The sequence below is a fragment of the Protopterus annectens genome, chromosome 9.part0 (assembly GCF_019279795.1).
Source record: "Protopterus annectens isolate FY-2018-M chromosome 9.part0, PAN1.0, whole genome shotgun sequence".
NCBI lineage: Eukaryota > Metazoa > Chordata > Ceratodontiformes > Protopteridae > Protopterus > Protopterus annectens.
In genome coordinates this window covers 906,931,114-906,955,112 of record NC_056743.1, presented here as the reverse complement: position 1 = coordinate 906,955,112, position 23,999 = coordinate 906,931,114, and the positions used below count along the sequence as shown (strand labels likewise).

General features: G+C 43.4%; 1 protein-coding gene across 1 annotated transcript in view; it reads left to right on the top strand.

Annotated features, from left to right (window-relative positions):
- PTGES3 (prostaglandin E synthase 3) overlaps window positions 1–23,999 on the top strand; it is a 599,571-nt gene that overhangs the window by 420,983 nt on the left and 154,589 nt on the right. The window contains exon 7 of the mRNA XM_044083635.1: window positions 21,184–21,211. Coding sequence (XP_043939570.1) covers window positions 21,184–21,211 — 28 coding nt within the window. The remainder of the gene's footprint in view (window positions 1–21,183; window positions 21,212–23,999) is intronic.

Genomic DNA, 23,999 nt, shown 5'->3' with positions numbered 1-23,999 from the left:
TGACCTGACGTCATGGAAGAGGAGACAGCAGCCTATTCAGGCCGACTGAGGGCAACCTGCCTTATTACCCAATTGTAATGACTGCAACAGTGAATACACTCTTAACATCTACGTTTATGGTAAGTGTACACAACTGTACTGTGCTTTTCCGCCTATTGGTTGAAAAGGAGAAATTAAGGAATGAGTTGTGGAATTAATTCAGGAGCTATTAGAGAAGATAGGTTTATTTTCTGAAAACATAGCTAAGGAGTGGGATACAATAAAAGTGGAGTTTAAAACTAGGTTGGAAATAAAAGAAAGGGAGATATGGCTAAACAGCGCCAACAATTTAGATGGATTGACAAATGTTAAAGTATTGCAAAAATAGGGGGAAATCTCAAAACAAGAAAATGAGTAACTGCAGAATGCTAAACAGAAAATAAGGGATTACATTTGTAATATGCATGAGTTTAGAAAGATTGCTGTTAAGCGACTGTTTTTGATAATTCTCCAGCACAAAAACTTCCAGCACAACTCTGGCAATAAAAAGTGGAAAGGGCAATCACCAAGCTTAGGGAGTCTGTAGCAAGGAAGATAAGAGACCCTGTAGAAGTATTGGAAATATTTCAGAAATTTTATGAAAATGTGTATAAAGCAGAGAAATATGGAAATCAGGAAAGGTACAAATGGAAATGTTTATGGAATAATTAAATATGCCAAACCTAGAGGTAGATGAGCCTCAGTTACTAAGGATAGGAAGGGATGAGATAAAAATGGCTCTATATAACCCTTCTACAAGAAAGTCCCCAGGAATAGATGGTTTTCCTGTGGACGTTAGGAGGGAAACTGAAAGATCTGGAAGGTTTCAACAGTATTTTAAGAGAAGTACCAGCATCCTGAAAGAAGGCTGTGGTTAACAATAATACCTAAAGAGGGTAAAGATCCTTTGGATCCAGCTTTATACAGGCCCACTTCAGTACTAAACCATGATTATAAAGTGTCTGCGTATAATGGCTGAAAGAATGGCAGAAGTGACACCAAAAGTGAAAGATATGGATCATTGTGGTTTTTGTGGAGGGGAGGCAAACATTTGACAATATTAACAGAACATTGATCCAGAGGGAAGCAGAATGTAAAAGTGCCACTTGTATTGTTGGGTCCTGATGCAGAGAAAGCATTTGACGGAGTAGACTTGGGACTTCATGAGCATGGCAATGGAAGCATTTGCTTTCCCTGATTCTACCATAAGGTTGATTAGAAGAATATATGATGGATCAGAGGCACAAGTGGGTGGGGTCCTGTCTGATTAATTTCTACTTGAGTAGAGGAACCAGGCAGGGATTGTTGGCATTATATTTAGAACCATGGCAAAGAAAATAAGGGACTCAGAAATTAAAGAATATAATTGGTATGGTAGTCAGGAAAAGCTGGCTTTATATGCAGGTGATATTTTATACATGACAAAACCAGAAAGGGACAGTGTTGTGGAACATTTCAAGACACTTTCAGATCTTCTCGGGATACAAAAATTAATGAAACTAAAACAAAGGCAGTAGCAGTGATTATGTATCCACACATGAATTGGTCCAACAGTATCCATATTTATGGGGGCGTTTAGGAGTATGGATTAGAAATGACTGGTGGCAGCTAAGGATATGTGGGAAGAGACTAAACAGAAGATAATACAAAAACTGAGAAATTGGAAGCTTTATTATATGGATATGGATACGAAGGTACAAGCCATTAAAATGTTTAGTCCCTTTAGTCTTGTACACAGGTCAGGCATACTTTTATCAATCAGAGGAGAAGTTGTAGGTAGTAATTGGATTTGATCTTGGAAGGGAAGATAGCAAGGGTCAAGTGGGATACGCTGATTCTACCAATAGAACAAGGTGAACTAGGATTACCTAATTTGAGGGGGGTATTTTAGAGCAACCCATTTAAGGCTCTTATATGTAGCACAAGCAGAAAACTATAATTCAAAGTGGAAATGATGCTGACACAGGGAGGAAGCTCAAGAAATAGATTGGGATTTTGGATGCAGGCTCTTAAGGAGAACAACCAAAATCATACAGAGTATTATATTCGTAAAATAGCAGGGAGTATTCTAAGAACCAAACCAGCACAAGAGTGGAGAAGAGATTTTGCTGATAGGGTTGCTTGTGGTCAGGAATATAAATAGGCAAGAGGGGGCTGTAATTTTTGGAGAAAACTGCCAAAGGAACCAAGGTGTTGTGCACAAATACCTGGAAAGGGAAAGGTAATAGAATGGGAAGAGGCCAAGAATTTATTTGGACTGCAGGTTAGAGACTGCCTTCCCTATCCAAGATTTAAAATCGGAGTACAGGCAAAGAGAAATAGGGAGCTCCTAAATGAAAGACCACTGGTAGAGTTAATTGAATCTAGAACAGAAGCTGCCTTTAAAGGAGTAATTAGTAAAGCATATAAAATATTGCATGATAATTATAAGAATCTATCGGGGGATCTTAGAAAGGATTAGTAAGAGAGATTGGATAAGCAATTCACAGAGATAATTGGGGGGGGTTATATGTATATCTCCCAAATATTCAACAGTCTGGAAGATTTAGGACCTTTGCCTGGAAGTGTTTTAAGTATTTTTAATAACCAAAGTAGACTCAAGAATTTTTCTTCTGGTGGATAGCAAATGTTGGAGGTGTGACGGGCAAGAAAGTGGTAGCTGGGAACACATTATTTTTTTGAAATGTAATGAGCTGGCAGACTTTTGGGATTCCCTATGGACCATTCTGTCAGAGATGCTGAGGTGAGTGGATTGGGCTGACTGAGGAGATGATTTTTTGAGTTATGTTACAGAATTGGAATTGCCAAGACATAAAGCTTTGCTGAGTCTAACTATAGTGGCTGACAAAAAAAAGCAATTACTAAAAAATAAAATCAGTCTAGACCAATTTTCCTAGAAGTAGTGAATATAGTAATTGATAAAACTGGAACTGGGATCTTCAGAAAAGGGAAGGAGCAAAGTACATATGAAAAAATGGTAATTGTGTGAACTGTATACCCAGAGCAGGAACGATGTTTGAGGCAGGATTTGAAAGAGCTATATAATGCTCGACTAAGTGAGTGGGTGGTTTATAAGTTATGTATAATTGTCGAAAGATTTTACTCTTCTAACATATTCTGGAAGAATCACACCAAGTTCTTGTAAGCAAGTAAAACAGCTTTAATTTTACATGCATGGAGATCTGCTACATGATAGTAATATGCCAGCAGTCTGGCTACTTGTACTTTGAGTTCTCCTTATATAGACCCTCCTGCACGTACATACACGTAGCACACAGAACATTCATTAAAATTGATAGTTTGATTACTTGTTTTTACCAGCCAGTACCACAGTTATTCTTGCACCATTAACTTCCTTATCAGTGGTTTAAGATTAACTCCTGCATTCCTCAGTGATCAACATTTTCCAGAACATTTCAGTTTGCACGCAGTGAACATTTTTCTGCTTAACCCTTTAAATACAGAATACAAAATATGTTGACTTCAGTATTTTTCCACATTTCCCCCCTTACAACATTTTGTATACTGTTTATTTTACACAATCCCAGATACGTTGTATACCTTCTCATAATCAGAGAAATATGCTTTTGTAGCATTGGCAGAGATAACCTTCGATATTATCATTTTGATACATGGTATGCAACAGCAGCCAAGCAGCAAAAATATGATTGCACCAACACATACAGCAATTAAAATGTTCATCAACACAGAACCCCAGTTTCCAAACAGGTTTTGGAAAAAGTCAGTCAAGGGGTTTGGACCAGGTTTAGTCAGTTCAGAAACTTGTTGAATTATTTCAAGGTGGTTCTGAATCGCTGCTCGTTATCAGGGATGAACGAGCAGCACTCCTCGTATCAGAGCGCAAGTACCTCCTTTCACGCTAGGGTGAAATCGAGCCATACGGTTCTGCAACACTACTGTTCTCATCGCCGTTAATTCGTCTGTCACCAATTCTAGCGCTGAAAATGTCGCATTACTCAGAGTCTCTAACAGTTTTGACAGTTTTCTCAGTTCCCAGATGGATTTTACTGTCCCATATGCTGGCAAAATACCAGCCCAAGCAATTACATCATCGCCTAGGTCCATATGTGAGAGTCCTTTGCTGCTGACGTGTGCCAAGTCATGGTGATAAATCCATGATGCATCAATGTTACCTACGGGATTAATAGGTTTATTAAGAGAACGTGCATTTCAGATTTTACCTTGAGGCAACGCATTTATGCGTGCCTGATAGCTGGTATCAGATATCCCAAAAACAACTTCCTGACCAGCCATATGGTAACCATTTATATGCTTTCCTACCACAAATAAAATAACAATCATTTGTTTTGATGGTAATATTGGTTGCAAATTCATAACTCCGATTTGGCTTTAGCCCCTTAAATAACAGGCCATATACATACAGCATTTTTTCAACAAAACTAATATCATTTACATTGATGTCTTTTTTTATAGCTCCAAACTTACTCACACTGCCCTTCTAGGGTACAATTATGAACTATTGTCAAATTACATTGGCTCAGCCCCACCTTAACTTTCCCAATCTTTTGAAAACACACTGTTCCATTTTGGCCCCAGAAGAGGCAGCGCCACCTTGTCTCTCAGTGGTACTTCTGTGGTTTCAAACAACAAACTATTCCAAGTATCATTTATTCCCAGAGGGGCTGTCCCTAACATTAAGCCACTGTGTACAGTAGGTATTGCAGTACATACCCAACAATTTGAGACATTCATTGAGGATGCATATGCATATTTAATCGCTTGATATGTATTAAAGTTTGGATGCCAGCTGGTGTGTTTGTCTCTTTTGAATGGCTAGCTTCATTAAAAGACAGAAATGTCCAAAACAGAAATATTACAATCACAATAGTTATAAACAATAAAACATTGCAATAGAACCATTTTTCTCTTATTCTCATTATTGTCCTTCATGGTTACTGCTCGACTTCCGCCTCTTGAACCTGAAAAATAATCATTCGCTAAACAGCTGTTAGAATTGGTCAGCATTTTCCTCATGTACTCAGCTAACTCCTCACCCCTCACGCTCCGCAGGCAACAATTTTGCCACTGCGGACGTAATAAGGTCTCCCATACAACAACTCAAATGGGGTGACTCCTTTTGAGTTGGGAGTTGTCCGCATGGAAAGGAGGGCTAGAGGTAGACAGGTAATCCAAGACTGATGTGTCTCGCCATGAGTTTTCTCAACTTGCCTTTAGAATGCCGTTATGGCGCTCCACCAACCCTGCTGACTGTGGGTGGTAGGCACAATGGTGTTTCAATTCAATTTGGAAAACTGTAGACAGTTTCTGTATGATCTGATTGACAAAATGCATGCCGTTGTCAGAGTAGATGCGTGTAGGAAGTCCAAAGTGCGGACGATGTGATTGACCAAAATTTTAGCCACTGATTGAGCATCCGGATGTGTCACCGGAAAAGCCTCAACCCACTTAGTAAATGCATCTACTATTACTAACACAAACTTCTTTAGTTGTGCCGGGTCAATTCGATGAAGTCCATACATATTGTATGAAAAGGATAGGGGTGTTGGAAATGATGCCGGAGCAACTCTGACCCTCCCCGTGGTATTTAGCACATACTATGCAGGATAGACAAAACGTTTTGCATATGCAATGAAACCCTTGGTCCAAAAGGTAAGGTGGATAATTCTAACCATAGCTGCAGGGCCCAGATGGGAAGGGCCATGCACAACTAGTGCTGCATATCTAAAAGGATTAGTAGGCAAACCATATTTATTATCCGTCCCACATAGATTCCTTTGTTCTGCCTAACACCATACCTAGTCCAGCGTTGTTTTTCCTGTACTGTGCTAAGTTCCTGCATGACTTGTAAGGTTTGCAAATCAAATTTATCTGTTGGTTGTAATTCTGTAGGTGTGGTTTCAAGTGAAAAGGTACTGGACATAGCTGCCTCTTTGGCTGCTTTGTCTGCTAGGGCATTACCAAGTGATACCGGGTCCTTAGCACGGTATGAGCAGCGCATTTACAGATGGCCAAACCCCGTGGCCGCTGGACGGCTTGTAGTAATTCAAGGATTAGGTCTTTGTGCATAATGTCTTTCCCCGAGGTTGTAACCATCCCCCTATTTTTCCATTGCTGAGCAAACACATGCACCGTAGAGAAGGCATATTAACTATCCAGATAGATAGTGACATTCCTGTCCTCTGAAAGGAGACATGCCCTTGTCACAGCAATCAGTTCCGCTGCTTGAGCGGATAAGTTCCCGGGGAGTGGTCTTGCCTCTATTATCTGAGTTGCAGTAGTAACTGCATACCCTACCTGCGTGGTGCCCGTTTCTGTTTTGCGTGCTGACCCATCTACAAACAGTGTCCAGTCCGCATGTAGTAAGGGTTGATCTTTAAGATCCGGTCTTGGTAGAACTTTAGAATGTATGAGATCTAAGCATACATGCGGAATACCGCCTTCAGCAACAGGTAGCAATGTCGCTGGATTTAAGGTAGTGCATCTCTCAATTGTCATGTGTGGCTGCGATAACAGCGTAGTCATACAAGATAAATGTCTGCTAGGTGACAGAAATGTTAACTTGTCCTGCAGAAGGATGACTGCTACAGAGTGCGGACTTTTAACGTAAGATCATGGAACAATACCAACGTGGCAGACGCTTGTACCGCCAAAGCGGCTGCAATTACTGCTTGCACACAGTGTGGTAATGCTCGTGCTACTGAGTCTAATTTGCTAGAGTAAAATGCCAATGGTCTCAACTTATCTCCATACATTTGCATTAAAACAGATGTCATAAATCCCTGCTTGCAATCTACAGTCTGTATAAAGGTCTTACTGTAATCTGGAAACCCCAATGTTGCTGACCCAGCTATCAGTTGCTTGATCCTAGTAAATGCCTGTACTGCCTTGTCTGTCCAGTGCAGCAAATCTTTTGCCGCCATTGGTATTGCAAAAATTAAGTCTGATAGCGGGTGCACTTCTTCGGCGTAGTTGGGAATCCAACTACGACAGAAGTTCGTAATGCCTAAAAAGGACATCATTTCTTTTTTTGTAGTTGGCATGGGGGCTTGTAAAATAGCATTCTTTCTGCTGTCATCTAATCGCCTGCCCTTCCCAGAGATAATATAACCCAGGTAACGTACTTTTAATTTACAAAATTGTAACTTAGACTTATTTACCTTATGTCCTTCGTGTGCCAGAAAGTGTAGTAGTCGAATAGTCTCGCACTTACAGAGTTCTTCCGTAGTCGCGCCAGGAGGATATCATCCACGTACAGCAGTAGGTGGCATCCTTGGGCGGGTTGGAACTGAGCCAAATTGGTGGACATCTCTTGTGAGAAGATGGTCGGACTTTCGCAGTATCCCTGCGGTAACCTGGTATAGGTATAACGCTTGCCCATAAACGTAAATGCAAACCAAAATCTACTATCTTCCTGCAAGGGAATAGAGAAAAAGGCATTACTGATATCAATTACAGAAAAGTAGTTATCCGTTGGAAGGATATCGTTCAGCAGAATAGACGGATCCGGGACTATGGGGGCCCGAGGTACCACCGCTGCATTTATTGCCTGTAAGTCTTGTACCATCCTCCATGTCCCATCCGTTTTTTTACTGGAAATAAGGGCGATTACACGGTGAGTCTGTGCACAGAATTAATACTCCAGCTTTCAAAAGTGCTGTGATTACCGTAAAATGCCCTCCTCTGCCTTTCTGCTCAAGGGATACTGCCGCTTATGAGGTCTAAATTCTGACTTGGGTGTAATCTTCACCTGTCCTGCCGCTCTAATCAGTCCGATATCGTGCTGACCCTGCGACCATAATGAGTTTGGAATCATCTGCAATTGAGATTCTTCCATGGGGGTAAGGAGACATAGTCATAATGTCCCAGGGGATTGTATCGGTTTGTCTTCCCTGAGGTGCACGGTCGGTCTGGCTTGTGTAACCCAGTTAAGTTTTTGAACCTGAATGCCCTTACCTGCCAACTGTTCTGGTGTCCATCCTACCCATTCAGTTATTTTCTTACCCACGAGGTACCATGACATTCCTTCACCCTCCGTGACTGAAATATGTGTGGTTAATTCATTCTTATACAGCAGCTACATATCCCTTGTAAGGCTACATGTGACTGCAGAATTACCTAGTGTGTCCCAAAGAAGGCTATGCAATACTAGTTTGGTGACTTTAAAACTAAGAAATTTCTTTTCGTATTCTAAATCAGGTCCGGCACATCTTCTGTAATACATTGTGCAATGTAATGGATCTGACACCTTCGGATTAGTTATGCCGTATTTGCTTAATGCCAAATTTGTAAGAGTCGTCACTACACTCTGGGGCCTGTCTCTATCAAATCATTACTATACCAGTAATGTAGATCTCCCTGCCCTCTAATAGCATTGCACTATTCAGTTCTATTCTCCTTGCCACCATCCCCGTGGAGGTTGGGACGGCTGCTATACCGAACACTTGCATTAAATCTCTTCCTAGTAAATGTACTGGGCAGATTTCTGAAATTATTACTCGGAACCGTATGGTTTGGTTCGTCTCTGGGTCGGTAAACCACAGAGGTTTGGACAATGGCTCTTTGTAAATCGACCATTTGCTGCTTTTACAAGCACATATTCATCCGAGGTAACATCGGATGATATGGCAGTACTTCTGACTAACGCTCGAGAAGCCCCTGAGTCACAAAGAAATTCTATGTCTCGCCCTCAACTTGCAATGTGATCACTGGTTGGGATTCCAATTGCATAGTTGATGCTAGTGCTGTTAGATTTACCATTTGATATTTCTCATTTTCTGCCATTTCCTGTCCCCACCCATCGCCTTCACTTGTACCTACTTCCCCATTCTCACTTTCTTCTTCTTCCTCATACCCTCCATCTACGCCTTTTGACCATCATATAGTCATGCGGTACCACCGAAGCAACCATCGGTTTCTCCGGTCCTCTGCAATCTCTGGCGAAATGTCCTTTCTACCGCACTTAAAACACTCTCTTTTGCCTACCCTCGAAATCCTCAGAATGACTTATGCCTCCCCGCCCTCGCCCTCTTCCCCTGCCACGCCTCTTCCGATTTATGGAACCTTGAACTAACATTAAAGTTCCATCTTCACTAACTGTAAAAGTCTGGGCTTTTTATTTTTTTCCTTCAGGTATTTCTCAGCATGTCTAGCATAATCCATAAGGGGCTGTAGACGCTGTCCTGTGTGTGATCATATGCTTTTGTATAAAGTTACCAATGGCTGTCTTGCAGCCCTTTAGGAATGCATTTTCAGTTGCTGTTCATAGGGCGAGTCATTTGCCTGATTTTCTGCCTTAATCAACCCACTATGAGCATCAAAACATTGTGTGAGACGATGTAGATAATTGTCTACGGTTTCGTCATCTGATTGAACGCATTGATTAATGCAAGTCCAATCTGCTTTGGGCTTCCAATGTTCTTCTATTTTATCTAGGAGAGTCTTTATTCTGGTTCTACACACTTCGAGTTAAACGGCAAGGCTCCCCTTCCTCTGGTAGCAGGGGTCCCAAGTTCCGCAAATAAGGTGCCAATCAGGTCCTAGGATTTGCCTTATTACTTGTTCAAATTCTACAGCGCTTAATCTATAACTCATTCTCATGCCCCTACATCTGTAACGGAATTTACGATATCTACTTTTGGATGGGGAATCCCTCTACCGCTGGATATCATCACGGGTCCACGGTCGGTAGACCAATATGGTAGGAACCTCGCCTTCTGCGCCTGCTTGAGGATTTGCCACTTCTATCAGTGGGTATTCCTCTCCTTCCTGATCTACCTTCTCCTTAATTTTCCAGTCCCCTTCTCTCCTAATACTTCCGCCGTAAGTCAAGAGTGTTGGCAGGCTCTCTGTAATATAATACGTGGCGTGGGGACACTCACGAAGCCTGGTATTGCGGTGGGTCCTGGTCGGGGGCACCTCAATAACCTGTGCAGGGTCTGGATACTGGATGGGAGGGGCCGAGGGATTCTGGTGACTACGACTGACTATGGAAGTTTCATTATCTTCCTTTGAACAAAGTACACATCTTTTTCACTTGAATTACCACACCCTTTTTTCAAATTTTGTTCCTTATGTTTTTTATTTGCTCCCTCCAGCCATTTCTGTGCCTGGGGAATCCCTACCTTCTTTTGCTTCCTTGTCTTATTTCCTGCCTGTTTGCGCAGTAATCTTACTAGATTTTGACATTCTGACTTATTTAAACATCCACTAAACCCATGTTCCTTTTTTCATTTATCTAAATACTTTACATTCTTTGGGTGTAAATCAAACATAAACTTTTCATCTTCCGTTTTGTCGTCGCCTTTGGCGCAACTGGTTCCTGTTCCCATTTCTCTTACGAGAAACTATTCCTGTTCCTGAGATCTCTTGTATATGGAATCTATTCACATATACCCCTTATACTTTGAGAAAATTCAATTTCTCCCTTGACTAGTCCCTTAAAATTTAGACAAAAATTCCAATCAGAAACAACAAAAATAGCTTTTCTTTTTGCTTACCTTTGTGATTCCTCCGCCCTGTTTCGCTGCCACTTCACGGATTGAATCTGGAAAGAGTGACTGGCCTCTAATTTCAACCTGTTTCAGTTGGAGGTCTTTCATTCGAGGAGAGCCTGATCTCTCTCCACCTGCGCAGGTTTTCAGCCTCTCTTTGTTCGATTCGTGCAGGCCGCTTCTAACGCTAGCCAGTTATGTCGAAAGATTTTACTCTTCTAACATATTCTGGAAGAATCACACCAAGTTCTTGTAAGCAAGTAAAACAGCTTTAATTTTACATGCATGGAGATCTGCTACATGATAGTAATATGCCAGCAGTCTGGCTACTTGTACTTTGAGTTCTCCTTATATAGACCCTCCTGCACGCATATACACGTAGCACACAGAACATTCATTAAAATTGATAGTTTGATTACTTGTTTTTACCAGCCAGTACCACAGTTATTCTTGCACCATTAACTTCCTTATCAGTGGTTTAAGATTAACTCCTGCATTCCTCAGTGATCAACATTTTCCAGAACATTTCAGTTTGCACGCAGTGAACATTTTTCTGCTTAACCCTTTAAATACAGAATACAAAATATGTTGACTTCAGTATTTTTCCACAATAATGTTTACAACTACAGTTTCAATGGTGTCCGATGTAAACTGTAACTAAAATTATATAATTTTGTATTTTTTTATTTGCTTTTGTCATATGTATAAATTTAATAAATGTTTAGGAAAAAAAATGTTAGTCTATGCTGAGCTAGGGTAATCAGAAGAGGAAATGACTAACTTTCAGCTGAATTAAGCCATCTCACATTATCAGCTACAAGTAAGCACACTCTCTTGTACTAGTCACAGGAGCATTGTCTGAAATTTTTTACCAGACTTTGTATGGTGCTGCAAGCATTGCATGTCTCCTCTTCTAATGATCTGATGTTACCCATTTCATTATTCATCACATCTGGGTCTTTGATCCAATACAGCACTTCACAGAGTAGATTCAAGGCTCAAGCTTCTCCCATAATCCCTTTCTACCTTCAGACCCCCAGTTTTTTTTTTTTTTGCCGTATTTTGTTACAAACGTGATTCCTGGCTTGCAATATTAAAGGGATTTTCCTTGGACTTTTGTCAGTTAAGTGATATATTTCTGTTTTTCTGGATAGTTTAGCTTTTTCTACAACTCCCCTCCTTTTTTAGCTCATGTATAGCATTTGGGTTCTGTCCTTTATTGCCCTTCTTTCCCTTTCGGCGGTTGGTGCCTTTTTTTTTCCCGACTATCTCCCCTGTGCTTTATGCAGTTCCCTTCCTCTGTAGTGTGTTTTTTGAGACTTTTGGGGTTCTGTTGCATTTATTTTTAAGCAGTGAGTGTTTGGTCCATACTTGTTAAGGAGCTCTGTGGGTAGTTTAGGGGCTTTGTATTTTGGCCTTGGTGTCTGTGTCTGTGTGGTGGTAGGACTATGTTGGAGAGAGATAAACCTACTGGATTTTAAGATGTTCTTGTGGACATAAGATGACTAATTCTGATGCCCACAAGAAGTGTTTATTGCCTGGAATCTGACCACCTCAAGGCTGAATGCCCACTTTGCTCTGGATTCAATCGTCTGGCATTAGTGGATCACTGGAAAAAACTGCTGCTTACAGGCATGGCCTAATTGGGGTCCCTTTTTTCAGACTCCCCCTTTTCCTGTGGCCACAAGGTCTCAAGAGGCCTACTCTGCCTACCTGGGGGCTTCTGTGGCTTCCCAAAAACAGCAGAGACTCTCCGATCCCGGTCCCTTAGATCCGAAGTAGTCTTTGGATGTTTCGGAGCAGAAGGCTCAGGAATCAGTCTTCTGACACTGAGGCCTCCTCTGATTGGAGACCCTTGGATCCTACCTCCATTCCCTCAGATCCAGCACATTCATCGGATCCAGAGTTGGTCATTCTGGGCTCCCCAGTTCATCCTCTTGGGGATTTAAAGTTTTCTGATCCCAGGCAAGTGTTGTTCCCCAGATCGGGAATACCTTAGAATGGTGGTGGGATCCAAGCTGGCTTCCCCTTCCAATTCCACTCATTATTCAGCCTCTTTCAGGTCCTCCAGGAGCTTCTTTCCTTCTGACATGGACAGGATGATGTGTTTCCTTAGGGCCCAAATAGAGATGGGCTTTTTGGCATCCCCAGCCCGTTCGGGCTCGGAGAGATCCCCAGCTCCTTCTCTTCGAATTCCTGCGGTTTCGGAAATCCAGGTCCTGGGTTTCCCTAGGAAGGCGTTGGGGGATCCCAGTAATGTCAGTTTTCGTGGTTCCTTCAGGGTCCCTGACTAGCTTGTTTCCTGTGGCTTCAGACTGGAGTGGGTCTCTGCTCCTAAAGGTCAGCGCCGGGCCCTCTGGTCTGAGTTTTTCAGATCGGTCCTTTACTTTGGGACAGTCTGCCTTTGTCAGCTCAGGACTAGTACTTTCTGAGGTCCTAGGCCCGGAGTTGGCTCCGCTCCCTTTTCCTTGTGGTTTTGGCTGCTGGGGACGGGGTTTCCTGTAATCCTTCGGCTTTTCAGGTGGTAGAGCAAACCTTCAAGTCAGGAGCAGTGTCCCCCCCCCCCTTTCGGGAACCTTCCACCCCATTACTGTCAGGTGTCCTGAGCCCATTCATCCTGTCCAGGGTCAGCCCTCCCGAGATGGCCTTCAAGCATCAAGATCCTTAAGAGTTCCCCTTACAGAAGAGCCACCTCGGAAGAGACTGTGCAAAAGGAGGGACTTGGACTCCCCCATGGAGTATCTTATGGAGGGCGCCGATTTTGTTGACTGTGATGGGTCCCCCAGAATTCTGCTGGATGACTTCTACTTTGGGGACATTCAGGCACTGTTGAAAGGTGGTTGGTCTTCCTAACCCTCATCTTTGGAGGAATCTGTGTTCCTGAATGCGTTCGGGATGGGCCCTTCTACTTTCTGGTCCCCCACCCCCACCCCCCCGCAGATGAGCTTATTGATCTCATCGCACGCAGGGCGTGGAAGAAACCGGACACTGTGGAACTGGTTCCTAAGAAAGGCAATATGTTTTTGAGCCCCCCTGCAGACAGTGCAAGGGAGTGTCAGTCAAGGCTATTGTGGTGGCTGCAGCCGTAAAAATGGAGCTGGCAAAACAGAGCTCCAGTGTCCATCCTCCATATCGTGAATCTCTGGCAATTGACAGACATGTAAAGCACATTTATGCTTCAGCCACGTCTTACCAGACAGCCCTCAGTTCGGTGCAGTTTACCCTCCTCCAAAGAGATCCGGTCTCTGAGCTCAACAAGTCTCTTTCAGAGTTGATGCCGGCAGATGACCTCAAGAACGTATCTCCCAAGCTCAGCACTCTTCTATGACCAATTCCTCGATGAGGCTGATCTCCAATGCAGTGGGAGGGTACCTCTCAAGCTGGCTGCGATTATGCGAGCTCGCAGAACCCTTCCAAGCATCCTTTACTAATACTGCTTTCAGTGGTTCCTCGCTATTTGGACTTTGTCAAACCTTAACTTGCAATGAGCAGGAAGACCAGACTCTGTCAGCAGTCGGGATTATAGTTTCTATTCCCCAAAGGTTCTTTTCCAAAAACCAACGGGAAGTAAGCTGTGGTTTCGCAAGTCGCAGGACTCCGTCCAAGATGCTCCAGAGGATTTCTCTTCCAGAGGTAGGGGAAGGGGATTTAATGATGGGCACCTCCCTAGGGGTAGAGGGGGGGGGTCTACAAAATCAGGGCTCCAGGGAACCTTTCTCTGAGGAGCCTTTCCAGTGCCGCTAAGGCAGTGTCCGGCTGTCCTGCCCTGGAGGCAGTTGGGGGTTGTTTTTTGTTGCACCCAAGTGCTTGGGCATCTATAACAAATGATCAGTGGTTGCTCAATATTATATCAAGGGGTTATTGCCTTCCCTTTTCCAAGCCTCCTCCAAGTCACAAGAAGGTTCTCATCGATGTGCCATCCAGTCAGAGAGAACTGGACCAGAGAGAAGTTTTGGCAATTCTAGAAAAAGCCATCCAGGAGGTCCCAGCAGGACAAAGGATCTGGAACTTATTCTTGCTTCTTTTTGGTGCCAAAAAAGAACGGGGACCTAAATCAAATTCTGGACCTCAGCAAACTGAACTTCTGTCAAGAAGTTGAAATTCTGGATGGCCATTGTTCAGTCCGTCCTGCCACTGTTAAAGAAGGAGAAATGGATGTGCTCCATAGACCCCCAGGATGTCTCCTATCTTATCAGGATAGACGAGTGCTTGAGGAGGCACCTGCGCTTCCAGATTGTAGCTGATCATTTTCAGTTCAGGTCCCTACTATTTGGACTCGCCACAGCCCCCAGGGTGTTTTACCAAATGTTTAGCAGATGTTCTTCGTGTTTCACTGTTGCAGTCATTACAATTGGGTTATCCTGCTGGCAGGTTTCCCTCAGTCGGCCTGAATTCCAAAGTCTTGGGTCCTGCGTTGGTTGCTATCGCCTCTTCCCTGATGTCAGGGTTATAAAAGATGCAGCCAACGCCATTTTCTTCAGTCTTTCTTGCCGCGCGGTGCCCGAAGCAGAAGCAGTTTGCAAGTGCCAGTCGGCCGACTCCTGAGATTTTCGTGTTTGAGTTTCAGATCCGAAGTCTTCATTTAAAGCTAAGTACCCCGTTGGGGAAACTTTTTTCTTGCTCCAGGCCGATGTCAGAAAAAGTTAATAATTGCACTTCTTGTGGGAAGCAAATACCTCATAAGGACTTTCACTCTTACTGTATTCCTTGCCTAGGCCCTGACCACGACATTTCTAGTTGTCTGTTTTGTGCTAGGTTTAACCAACGCACTATTAAGCGTCGGTTCGATTTTCCGGTAAGCTATTTTGGGCAAAGATTTAATTATACAATATCGTCTGATAGCCATCCGACTACCGGAGTTCACAAAAATGCAAAGAAAAGGGCAGGCAACCGAAGTCCAAAACCGACGAGGCTTCTCCTAAGCCAGTCGCCGGTTCTCAGTGAGGCACTTTCACAGCCCCTGACGCCTGCTACATTAGAGTCGCAGGCCGCTACTGACTCCCACGTGGAGTCGGCCAGGCTGCCGGAAACTCAAGTTATTGGAGCCTCTGAGACTATTCCCTCAGATGGGTCTGAAGCCACTGAGCAGGCATCTGCTTCTGAGGGTGTATTCAGACCTAAACAATTCTATATTAAACCGGCGTCCGCTTCAAAGGCAAAGACTAATGCACCTTTAAAGACAACCATTCTCACTACCCCCAGCCAGGCAGAGCCTTACGACAGATGCTACAGATTATGCCTGGGGGGGCCCACATGGCAGAAAGAGGCACTTAGGGCACCTGGTCCACAAATCAAATGCATCTACATATTGATCAAAAAGAGATGCTAGCTGTTCAAAATGCCCTGACAGCCTTCAAGGACCTAATTCATCCGGGACAACTACTGATGAAGACAGACAACACCACGGTCATGTGGTACATAAAACAAGCATGGGGCACTCATTCTTATCCCCTTTGCAGACTAGCCATGGCTTTATGGGACACAGCATTGACTTACCAAGTTCACCTGCAGGCACAATTCCTGCCAGGAAGGGAAAATACTCTGGCAGATGAACTAAGCAGAAACATCATGGATCCCCACGAGTGGAACCTGGATCCACAAGTCTTCAGCATGATAAAGAAATGGGGATGCCCGGACATAGATCTATTGGCCTACCCTCACAACAATCCACTAAAAAGATTCTGCACACGGTCTTATCACAGACAAGCATAGAAAGTGGACGCCTTATCTTTCAACTGGACAAACCTATCGGTATATGCCTTTCCTCCACTGCCTCTCCTCCCCAAGGTACTCCTAAAGGTCAGACAGGAGAAACCAAAAATGATTCTGATTGCCCCAGACTGGCAACGCCAGTACTGGTATCCAATCTTAAGGAGCTTGTCGCAATGCCCAGCCTGGACCTTACCTCAAATGCCTCACCTACTGTCCCCACAAAACAATCAGATTCTGCAGTCAACTCAGGACCGTAAACCTGGCAGCATGGCGTTTATTGTAACCATACAAAGCACACCTCTCTGTAAAGCTGTGATGGATGTCATTTTTGAAGCCAGAAGGCCTAGCACTAGAAAATCATATGCTGGAAAATGGAAGAGATTTTGTGCTTGGAACCAAGCTCAAGGAACTGATACAGCTGTCCCAAATATTCCTCAGATTTTGCAATACTTAACTGAGATGCTGGACAAAGGCCTATCTTTTTCATCAATTAAAATCCATGCCTCTGCCATTTCGGTTCATTACAATACAGAGCCACCACTCTTTTCTCATTCTTTATTAAGGCAGTACCTCAGAGGAACCAAAAATTTAAGATCTCCAAGGAGAACACCAATACCTGCATGGGACCTCAATTATGTGCTGGAAAAACTAACATTACCTCCTTTTGAGCCAGCTGCTACTGCAGATATAAAGTTTTTATCTTGGAAAACAGCTCTGCTCCTAGCAATAACTTCAGCAAGACGAGTGTCAGAGCTACAGGCTCTCACGGCTGTGGAACCCTTTATCATTTTTTTTATCCAGACAGGGTCTCTCTGAGGACTAACCCTAAGGTAGTATCCAGTGTAGCCCTTAACCAAACTATTCATTTGCCAACTTTTTATCCAAATCCACAGAACAACGGGGAGAAAATTCTGCATTCTTTGGACATACACAGACAACTTAGATTCTACTTGGACAAAACTAAAATTTTCATCAAGACAGAGCAATTACTAGTGGCATATGCCACAGGAACACAAGGAAAGGCCATCTCCAAGCAGACTATTTCAAAATGGATAGGTCACTGCATTAGTTTCTGCTGCTCGCAGCATAGCAAACCAGTGCCTAAGGGCATTAAGCCACATTCAACCAGAGCTGCAGCCACTTCAGCAGCCTTTCTCAGGGGAGTACCAACCAAAGACATTTTAGAGGCTGCTACTTGGAGTTCAGTGCATACCTTTACAAAACATTACAATCTGCCTCTTTACTCTAAATCCAGGGCAGGCTTTGCCACTGCAGTTCTGCAGGGCCTCATAGCCGTTCCCAATGCTGTTTAGCTCCAGCCCCCCAACCATAGCTTTGGGAGTCTACCCAAATGTAATGACTGCAACAGTGAAAAAACTAAGAACATAGTACAGTTGTGTACACTTACCATAAATGTCGATGTTAGAGTGTATTCACTGTTGCAGTCCAGGTTACCCACCTGCCATCCCCCTTATTTTTGCTGGAACTTATCTTTACTTCTCTAATCTATACAACCTATATGGTGTATTTGCTTGTAGATGAAGGTAAAATATATTTTGGTGCTTGTATGTTTTATTTACATATTTTTAGCGTACCCTTTTGGGGGCCCCTGCAAGAAAAACTGAAGAAAATGGCATTGGCTGCATCTTTTATACCCCTGACTACCTGATGTCAAGGAAGAGGTGACAGCAACTGACGCAGGACCCAAACTTTGGAATTCAGGCCAACTGAGGGCAACCTGCCAGCAGGATAGCCCAAATGTAATGACTGCAACAGTGAATACACTCTAACATCTACATTTATGGTAAGTGTACACAACTGTACTTTCTAGCAGCTCACCTGCGGCTTCAGGAATTTCAGGGCTTTTCCATACCAGGACGATGGACTCCTCACAGCTCCCGCAAGGCATCGACTGGTTTTGTCATGCAGCATCTCCTGCAAACCTTCACTTCAAAATGCTGGGGATTACTGTCAACTTGGCAAAATTGAAGCTGTCTCTGGTACTAAGCCTGGAATTCAGTGGGACTCATCTCAACACAGTCTGAGGTTGCAGTATTTCCTCCTGACAGGGACGACTTGATCAGGCATTAGGTCAGGGCCGTCTTGGGTTCCATTCCCACAGACTCACCTCATTATGAGCCCACTAAGGTCCATGTCAGCAGCTATTCTCATTCGTCTAGTAAGGTGCTATATGCGATTGCTCCAATGGACACTGGTGGTGCAGTGGTCTATTATGAGCTCACTAAGGTCCACGTCTGCAGCTATTCTCATTCGTCTAGTAAGGTACTATATGTAGGTACTACAATGGATACTGCTGGTGCAGTGGTCTATTCTGTCTCCCCAGTGGCCATGCCTATTCCGTTGACTCCCATTTGCAGACTACACCTGCAGTGGTGGCTTCAATCAGAGGATCTCCTTTGGGGCAGGCAGTTTTCTCCCCCACCCACGGTTACCATGGGCACTTCCCTGTTGGGGTGGGGGTCATTTTCAGGTTAGAACCATCCAAATTACGTGGTCCCCCTCAGAGAACAAATTGCACATAAATGTTTTAGAGATGAGGGCAGTCCTCCTCTCATTGCATGCCTTTCACTATTGCCGTCATTTGGGAGCAGTGGTTATTCAGGTAGACATGTCAGTGTTCCGGTATATCAGTAAGCAAGGGGGAAACATGATCATACCTGTTGTGCAGAAAGGCCATGAGAGTGTGGGAATGGGTGATCTCTTCCAGCTGCTTTCTCCTTGCAGTGCACATCCTGGCAGACGAGCTCAGTAGGTATCTTGACCCCACATGAGAGGTCCCTCAGTCAGTAGCGTCTCAGCCTGTTGGAGACATCCTTGCTGCGATCATCTTGCATCCTGGATGAACAACAAATGCAGCCAGTACTTTGCTCTGATTCCCTCAGAGGAGCAGTCCCTGAGGGACGCTCTTGTACACAATTGGCGACTGGGTCTCCTGTACATACACCCTCCTCTTCCTCTGCTCCCCAAAATTCTTCAGAAAGCCTTCAGGCTGCAAAGTTCCATGATTCTCGTTGCTGCTTTCTGGCCTCGTCCGGTATGGTTCCCTTTCCTCAGGTCTCATCTCAAGTGTCCTCCTTGGATACTGCATCCCATTCTAGATCTAGTCTCACCCGTCAGAACAACCACCCAATCTTTGGTCACTTCGCCTGACCATGTGGTTTCTCCACTTCCTGTCATAGTAAAGCAGTCCAGGTGGACTTCTTCAGTCAGAAAAATTATCCTGTCCTCACGAAGCCTTATAATCAAAAGGTCTACCGTAGCAAGTGGAAATGTTTTTCTTTTTGGGCAGTGGAACAGAATCTTGACCCTTTTTCAGCTCCTATACCAGATATCCTTTTCTTAACTTCCCTTTTTCAGGAGAGGGGTTAGCTTCTCTACTGTCAAGCTGCAGTTGGTGGCCATTTCTGATCATCATGTCAATAGTGGACCCACTTTTTCCTCTAGGTTATTAAAGGCCTTCTTGAATGGTATCTTTCTTAGGCCTCCTGTCAAAAGATCCCTCCCCTCTTTGGGATATGACTTTGATGCTGCAGTCTCTTATCCAAAGTCCCTTAGAGCCCGCTCATTCTTGTGATCTCAAATTTCCTTCATGGAAGACTACCTTTCTGGTAGCTGTCACTTCGGCCAAGAGGGTTTCTGAAATACAGGCCTCATCTTCTAAACCTCTGTACATTGTTTTTCATAAGGACAGGGGTGAGTTTACAGACTCTAACCTCTCTTATGCCTTGGGTAGCTGCTGAAATAAATCTCAACTAGGATATCCAGTTGCTTGTTTTCTTTCCTCATCACTCTAATAAGGGTGAATATCTCCTTCATACGTTGGACGTACATCGACAGTTGAGATTTTTACAATAAGGTGAAATCATTCAGAAAATCTGACCGGTTATTCATGGCCTTTTCCTTGAACAGGCATGGGCAAGCTTTTCCTGAATTGACTTATTTCTAAATGAATCTCAAGTTGTATTTCCTTGGCTTACTCTGAGAAAGCTGGAGCTTGTCTCATCCACCTAAGGCGCATTCTCTTAGGTCAGTGACTACTACGTCGGCCTTCTCTGCCAGGATGTACTTGGATAAGATTTGTGCTGTGGCCGGTTGGTCCACCCCTCACACTTTTGCTCATTATAAATTGGATATGGCCTCCAGAAACAGTGCTTCTTTTGATTCCACAGTGCTCAGGCATGTCCTTTAAGCCAGCCTGGTGTTCTTTGTAGCTGGGTATTCTTACCCAGACGTGAAGAATAATGAATTGGATAACATCAGATCAGTAGTTATGTACTTACCATAATTTATCTGTTATCCTATTTCATTATTCATCACTCCCCCCCCCCCCCCCCTTCCTTCCCCCTTCCATGTTTCTGGTGGTTCTGGAGAGGTTGGAGCTTTGAGCTACCACCTCTTTTGGTTCTATTGCTATTATTTTTTGTCTCTATTTGGTTGGTTATGTGTACTAGTGTTTTTACTTCCTGGGTCAGCAAACTCGGTCTGAGGGTTTGAAGGTGGAAAGGGATTATGAGAGATGGGAGGAGCTTGAGCCTTGAATGTACTCTAAAGTGCCAGATCTGAAGACCCAGACATGATAAATATTGAAATAGGATAACACAGATGTCAAGTTATGGTAAGTACATAACTATTCTATGTGGGAAGTACAAATTTGCATGACATGTGGAACTTGATTTGCTGTTTTGTATCTTAACTGATAACTGCTTTTGATTTGTATGTTGCTTTCATAGCGACTGTTCCTAAATGTTTGTTTGATAGCAAGAATGTTTCATTTATTAAACATGCTTAGTATTGTTGCATTGTTCTACTTGCTTTTGTTTAACATTTTGATGGGTTTCTAATGCTTCTTAGGATAGTTTGTGTAAAATTATCCTTCACTTTTAGGTTAGTTATCTGCAGAAATCCACAATGTTAATGTAAACTTTCCCTTTTTGTTTAGGAGGATTCACCAGACAGTGATGATGACAGTAAGTTTTCTCTTTAATAGAAATTCGTTCTTTGCTATAATTGATGCAGTATGCTGTTTACATATTGAGACTGCTTGATTCAGCAGTCAGTTCTTTAATCCAGTTCATTGTTGTTGTGCTACTGTCTCCTGTTCTGGAATTGTGTGAGCACTTGTACCTGCTGCTGTTGAAGAATAACCAATGTCTTAAAAGGTGATTTTTGTTTTTGTAGCATATCGTGCTCCGTTGACTAGGGACAGAGGGGTGATCTTTAATGGAAGGACACTATCCACAAGGCAGAGGTGGCCCGCAGAACCAGGATTTCAGGGATTCTTTCCCAGGAAAATCCTGCCAGCGCTCCTGAACAGAGGCCTGATGCTCTTCCTCTGGAAGCAGTCGGGGGCTGCCTATCCCCTGTACCAAAACGCCTGGCTACAAGTAACTTCCATTACTTGGGTGCAGAGAATCATTTCCATAGGTTTTTTTAATCCCCCCATGCAAAACAATAAAAAAAAAAATGTTTCACCCAGTCAGAGGGAGCGAGCAGTTCTTGGATGACTTTTCTAGCAGTTTTTGAATTTCTAGAAGTCCCATCATACCAGATAAAATCAAGAAGTTAAGATTCTTTTTAGTGACAAAGACAGGGGACTGGAGACAGTTTTGGATCCAAGAGTACTGAACAAGTCAGTTTGTCAGACCAAATTCTGGATGGTCACAGTATGGTCCATACTTCATTTTTGGAAAAGGGCAACTGGATGTGCTGAGTACACCTTCAGGATGTGTATTGCCATCTAAAAAAAAAAAAAAAAAATGAGCAAACAGTCCAGAAGGTTTCTCCGCTTCTGGCAGGGAGTTGGTCACTACCTGTTTAGAGCTCTGCCCTTTGGCTTCACCACAAGCCCCTAGGGGTGTTCAAATGCATGGCAGTAGTAACAGCTCACTTGAGACTGCAGGGATTGAAAGTGTTTCTGTTTCTAGATAATTGGCTCATTACCACCCTTGACCAGCCACCAGTTGTTACAAACCAGAGATCAGGTACTTCACGTCTGTTCCTTTCTGGGAATTAACTGTAAACTAGGAAAAATCAAAATTGAACCCAACTCAGAACTTAGAATTCATAGGAGCGCTCCTAAATACCCAAACTTTCATAACATCCCTTCCCCTTGAGGCTACAGAAAATAAAAATTCAGGTCCAGAAGATCATCAGCAGCAGGAAAGCTACCGCTCATTTAGTCTTGCAAGCACTAGTCTCCATGATTGTAACAGTAACCCTAGTTCCCTTGGCAAGATATCACGTGAGAATTCAACAGTGGTTGCTAGCGTCTCAGTGGTCAGTACTACAACAGTCCATGTTGCATCTGATCTTGATCACCAATCTTTGCAGAAAAGATTTAGCTTGGTGGATACACTCCAAGGTCATCCTTCTAGGCCGTCCCGTTTGCACCTCATCCCAAAGCGATAGTGACCACGGATGCCTCCTAGATGGAGTGGGGGAGGCATTATCTGGGAAAGACTGTCCAAGGCAGTTGGTCCCCTGTAGAAGCCAACTTGCATATGTGTCTTGGAGTTAAGGGCAGTGCTTTTAGCATTGCAAGCCTTTCAGACTGTCCTTCCTTTGGGAAGTACTGTGATTCAGACAGTGTCAGTTTAGTGCATCAACAGAGAAGACAGATCCTATCCCCTTTGTCGAGAAGCTCTGAGTGTGGCAATGGGTGAACTTTTCTAACTGACTTCTGATAGCAATGCACATTCCAAGGGGCACTGTGTTAGCCGAAAAGCTAAGCAGGTGGTATTCTCCTACCTCATGAGTGGTCTCTCAATCAAATGTGATTGAAAAGATTTTTCGTCTGTGCGGCCAGCATTGCTATAATCTATTTGCCTGTCCCCTAAACAACAAGTGCAGCAAATATTTTACCCTGACCCGCCCCCCCCCCCCCCCCAAGGGGTGTCTGAGAGATGCTGTTTTACACCCTTGGCCCTTCAGACTGCTGTGCTTTCCACAGGTTCTCCTAATTTAATCAGGCTGAAGAGTAAAATAATCCTCATTGCACCTTAATGGCCTTGACACATGTGGTTCCCCTTCCTTTGGCCTTAGCTGATTCAGCAACCTTTGATTCTGGACCCAGTGCCAGATCCTGGTTTCTCCAGTTTCATTAATACCCAAGCTTCCTTCGCTTTGTTCCCTGGTAAGCCATGTTCTTTGCCCTTGCATAAACCAGCTACACACAAACTCTATTAGTAAATGGAGATGATTTTTTTGGGCTCGTGACAAGAATGTTGATCCTTTTTCAGCTCCCTTTAATAAGGTCCTAAAATTTTTAGCTTCAGTTTTCGAAACGGGAATCTCTCAATCGACCATAAAAATTGAGTTGGCAGTTATTTCTCATTTCCATAATGGTTTTGGAGAATCCTCTTTGGCTTCTCATAAACTTAGTAAAGCATTCTTAAAAAGACTGCTCTTGTTTAAAACCACCTTACAAAGATCCTACTTCTCTTGATTTAAACATGGTACTACAGAAGAGTTTATTCCTTGTGGCAATAACTTCTCTCAGAAGAATTTCGGAAGTACAGGCCTCATCATGTAGACCTTATCTGAGTTTCCACAAAGAGTTTCACTAAACCAATCCCTCCTTTTTGCCTAAGATTATCAGTCAAATATTAACATATTCATTTACCAGTTTTTTTTCCTAGTTTCTCTAACAAAGGTTGAATACTGCTTACGTTTAGTAGATGTTCAGACAATTAAGCTTCTGTCTACACAGAACGAAGAATATAAGCTGATCATTTGTGTCCTCATCTACAAGACGAC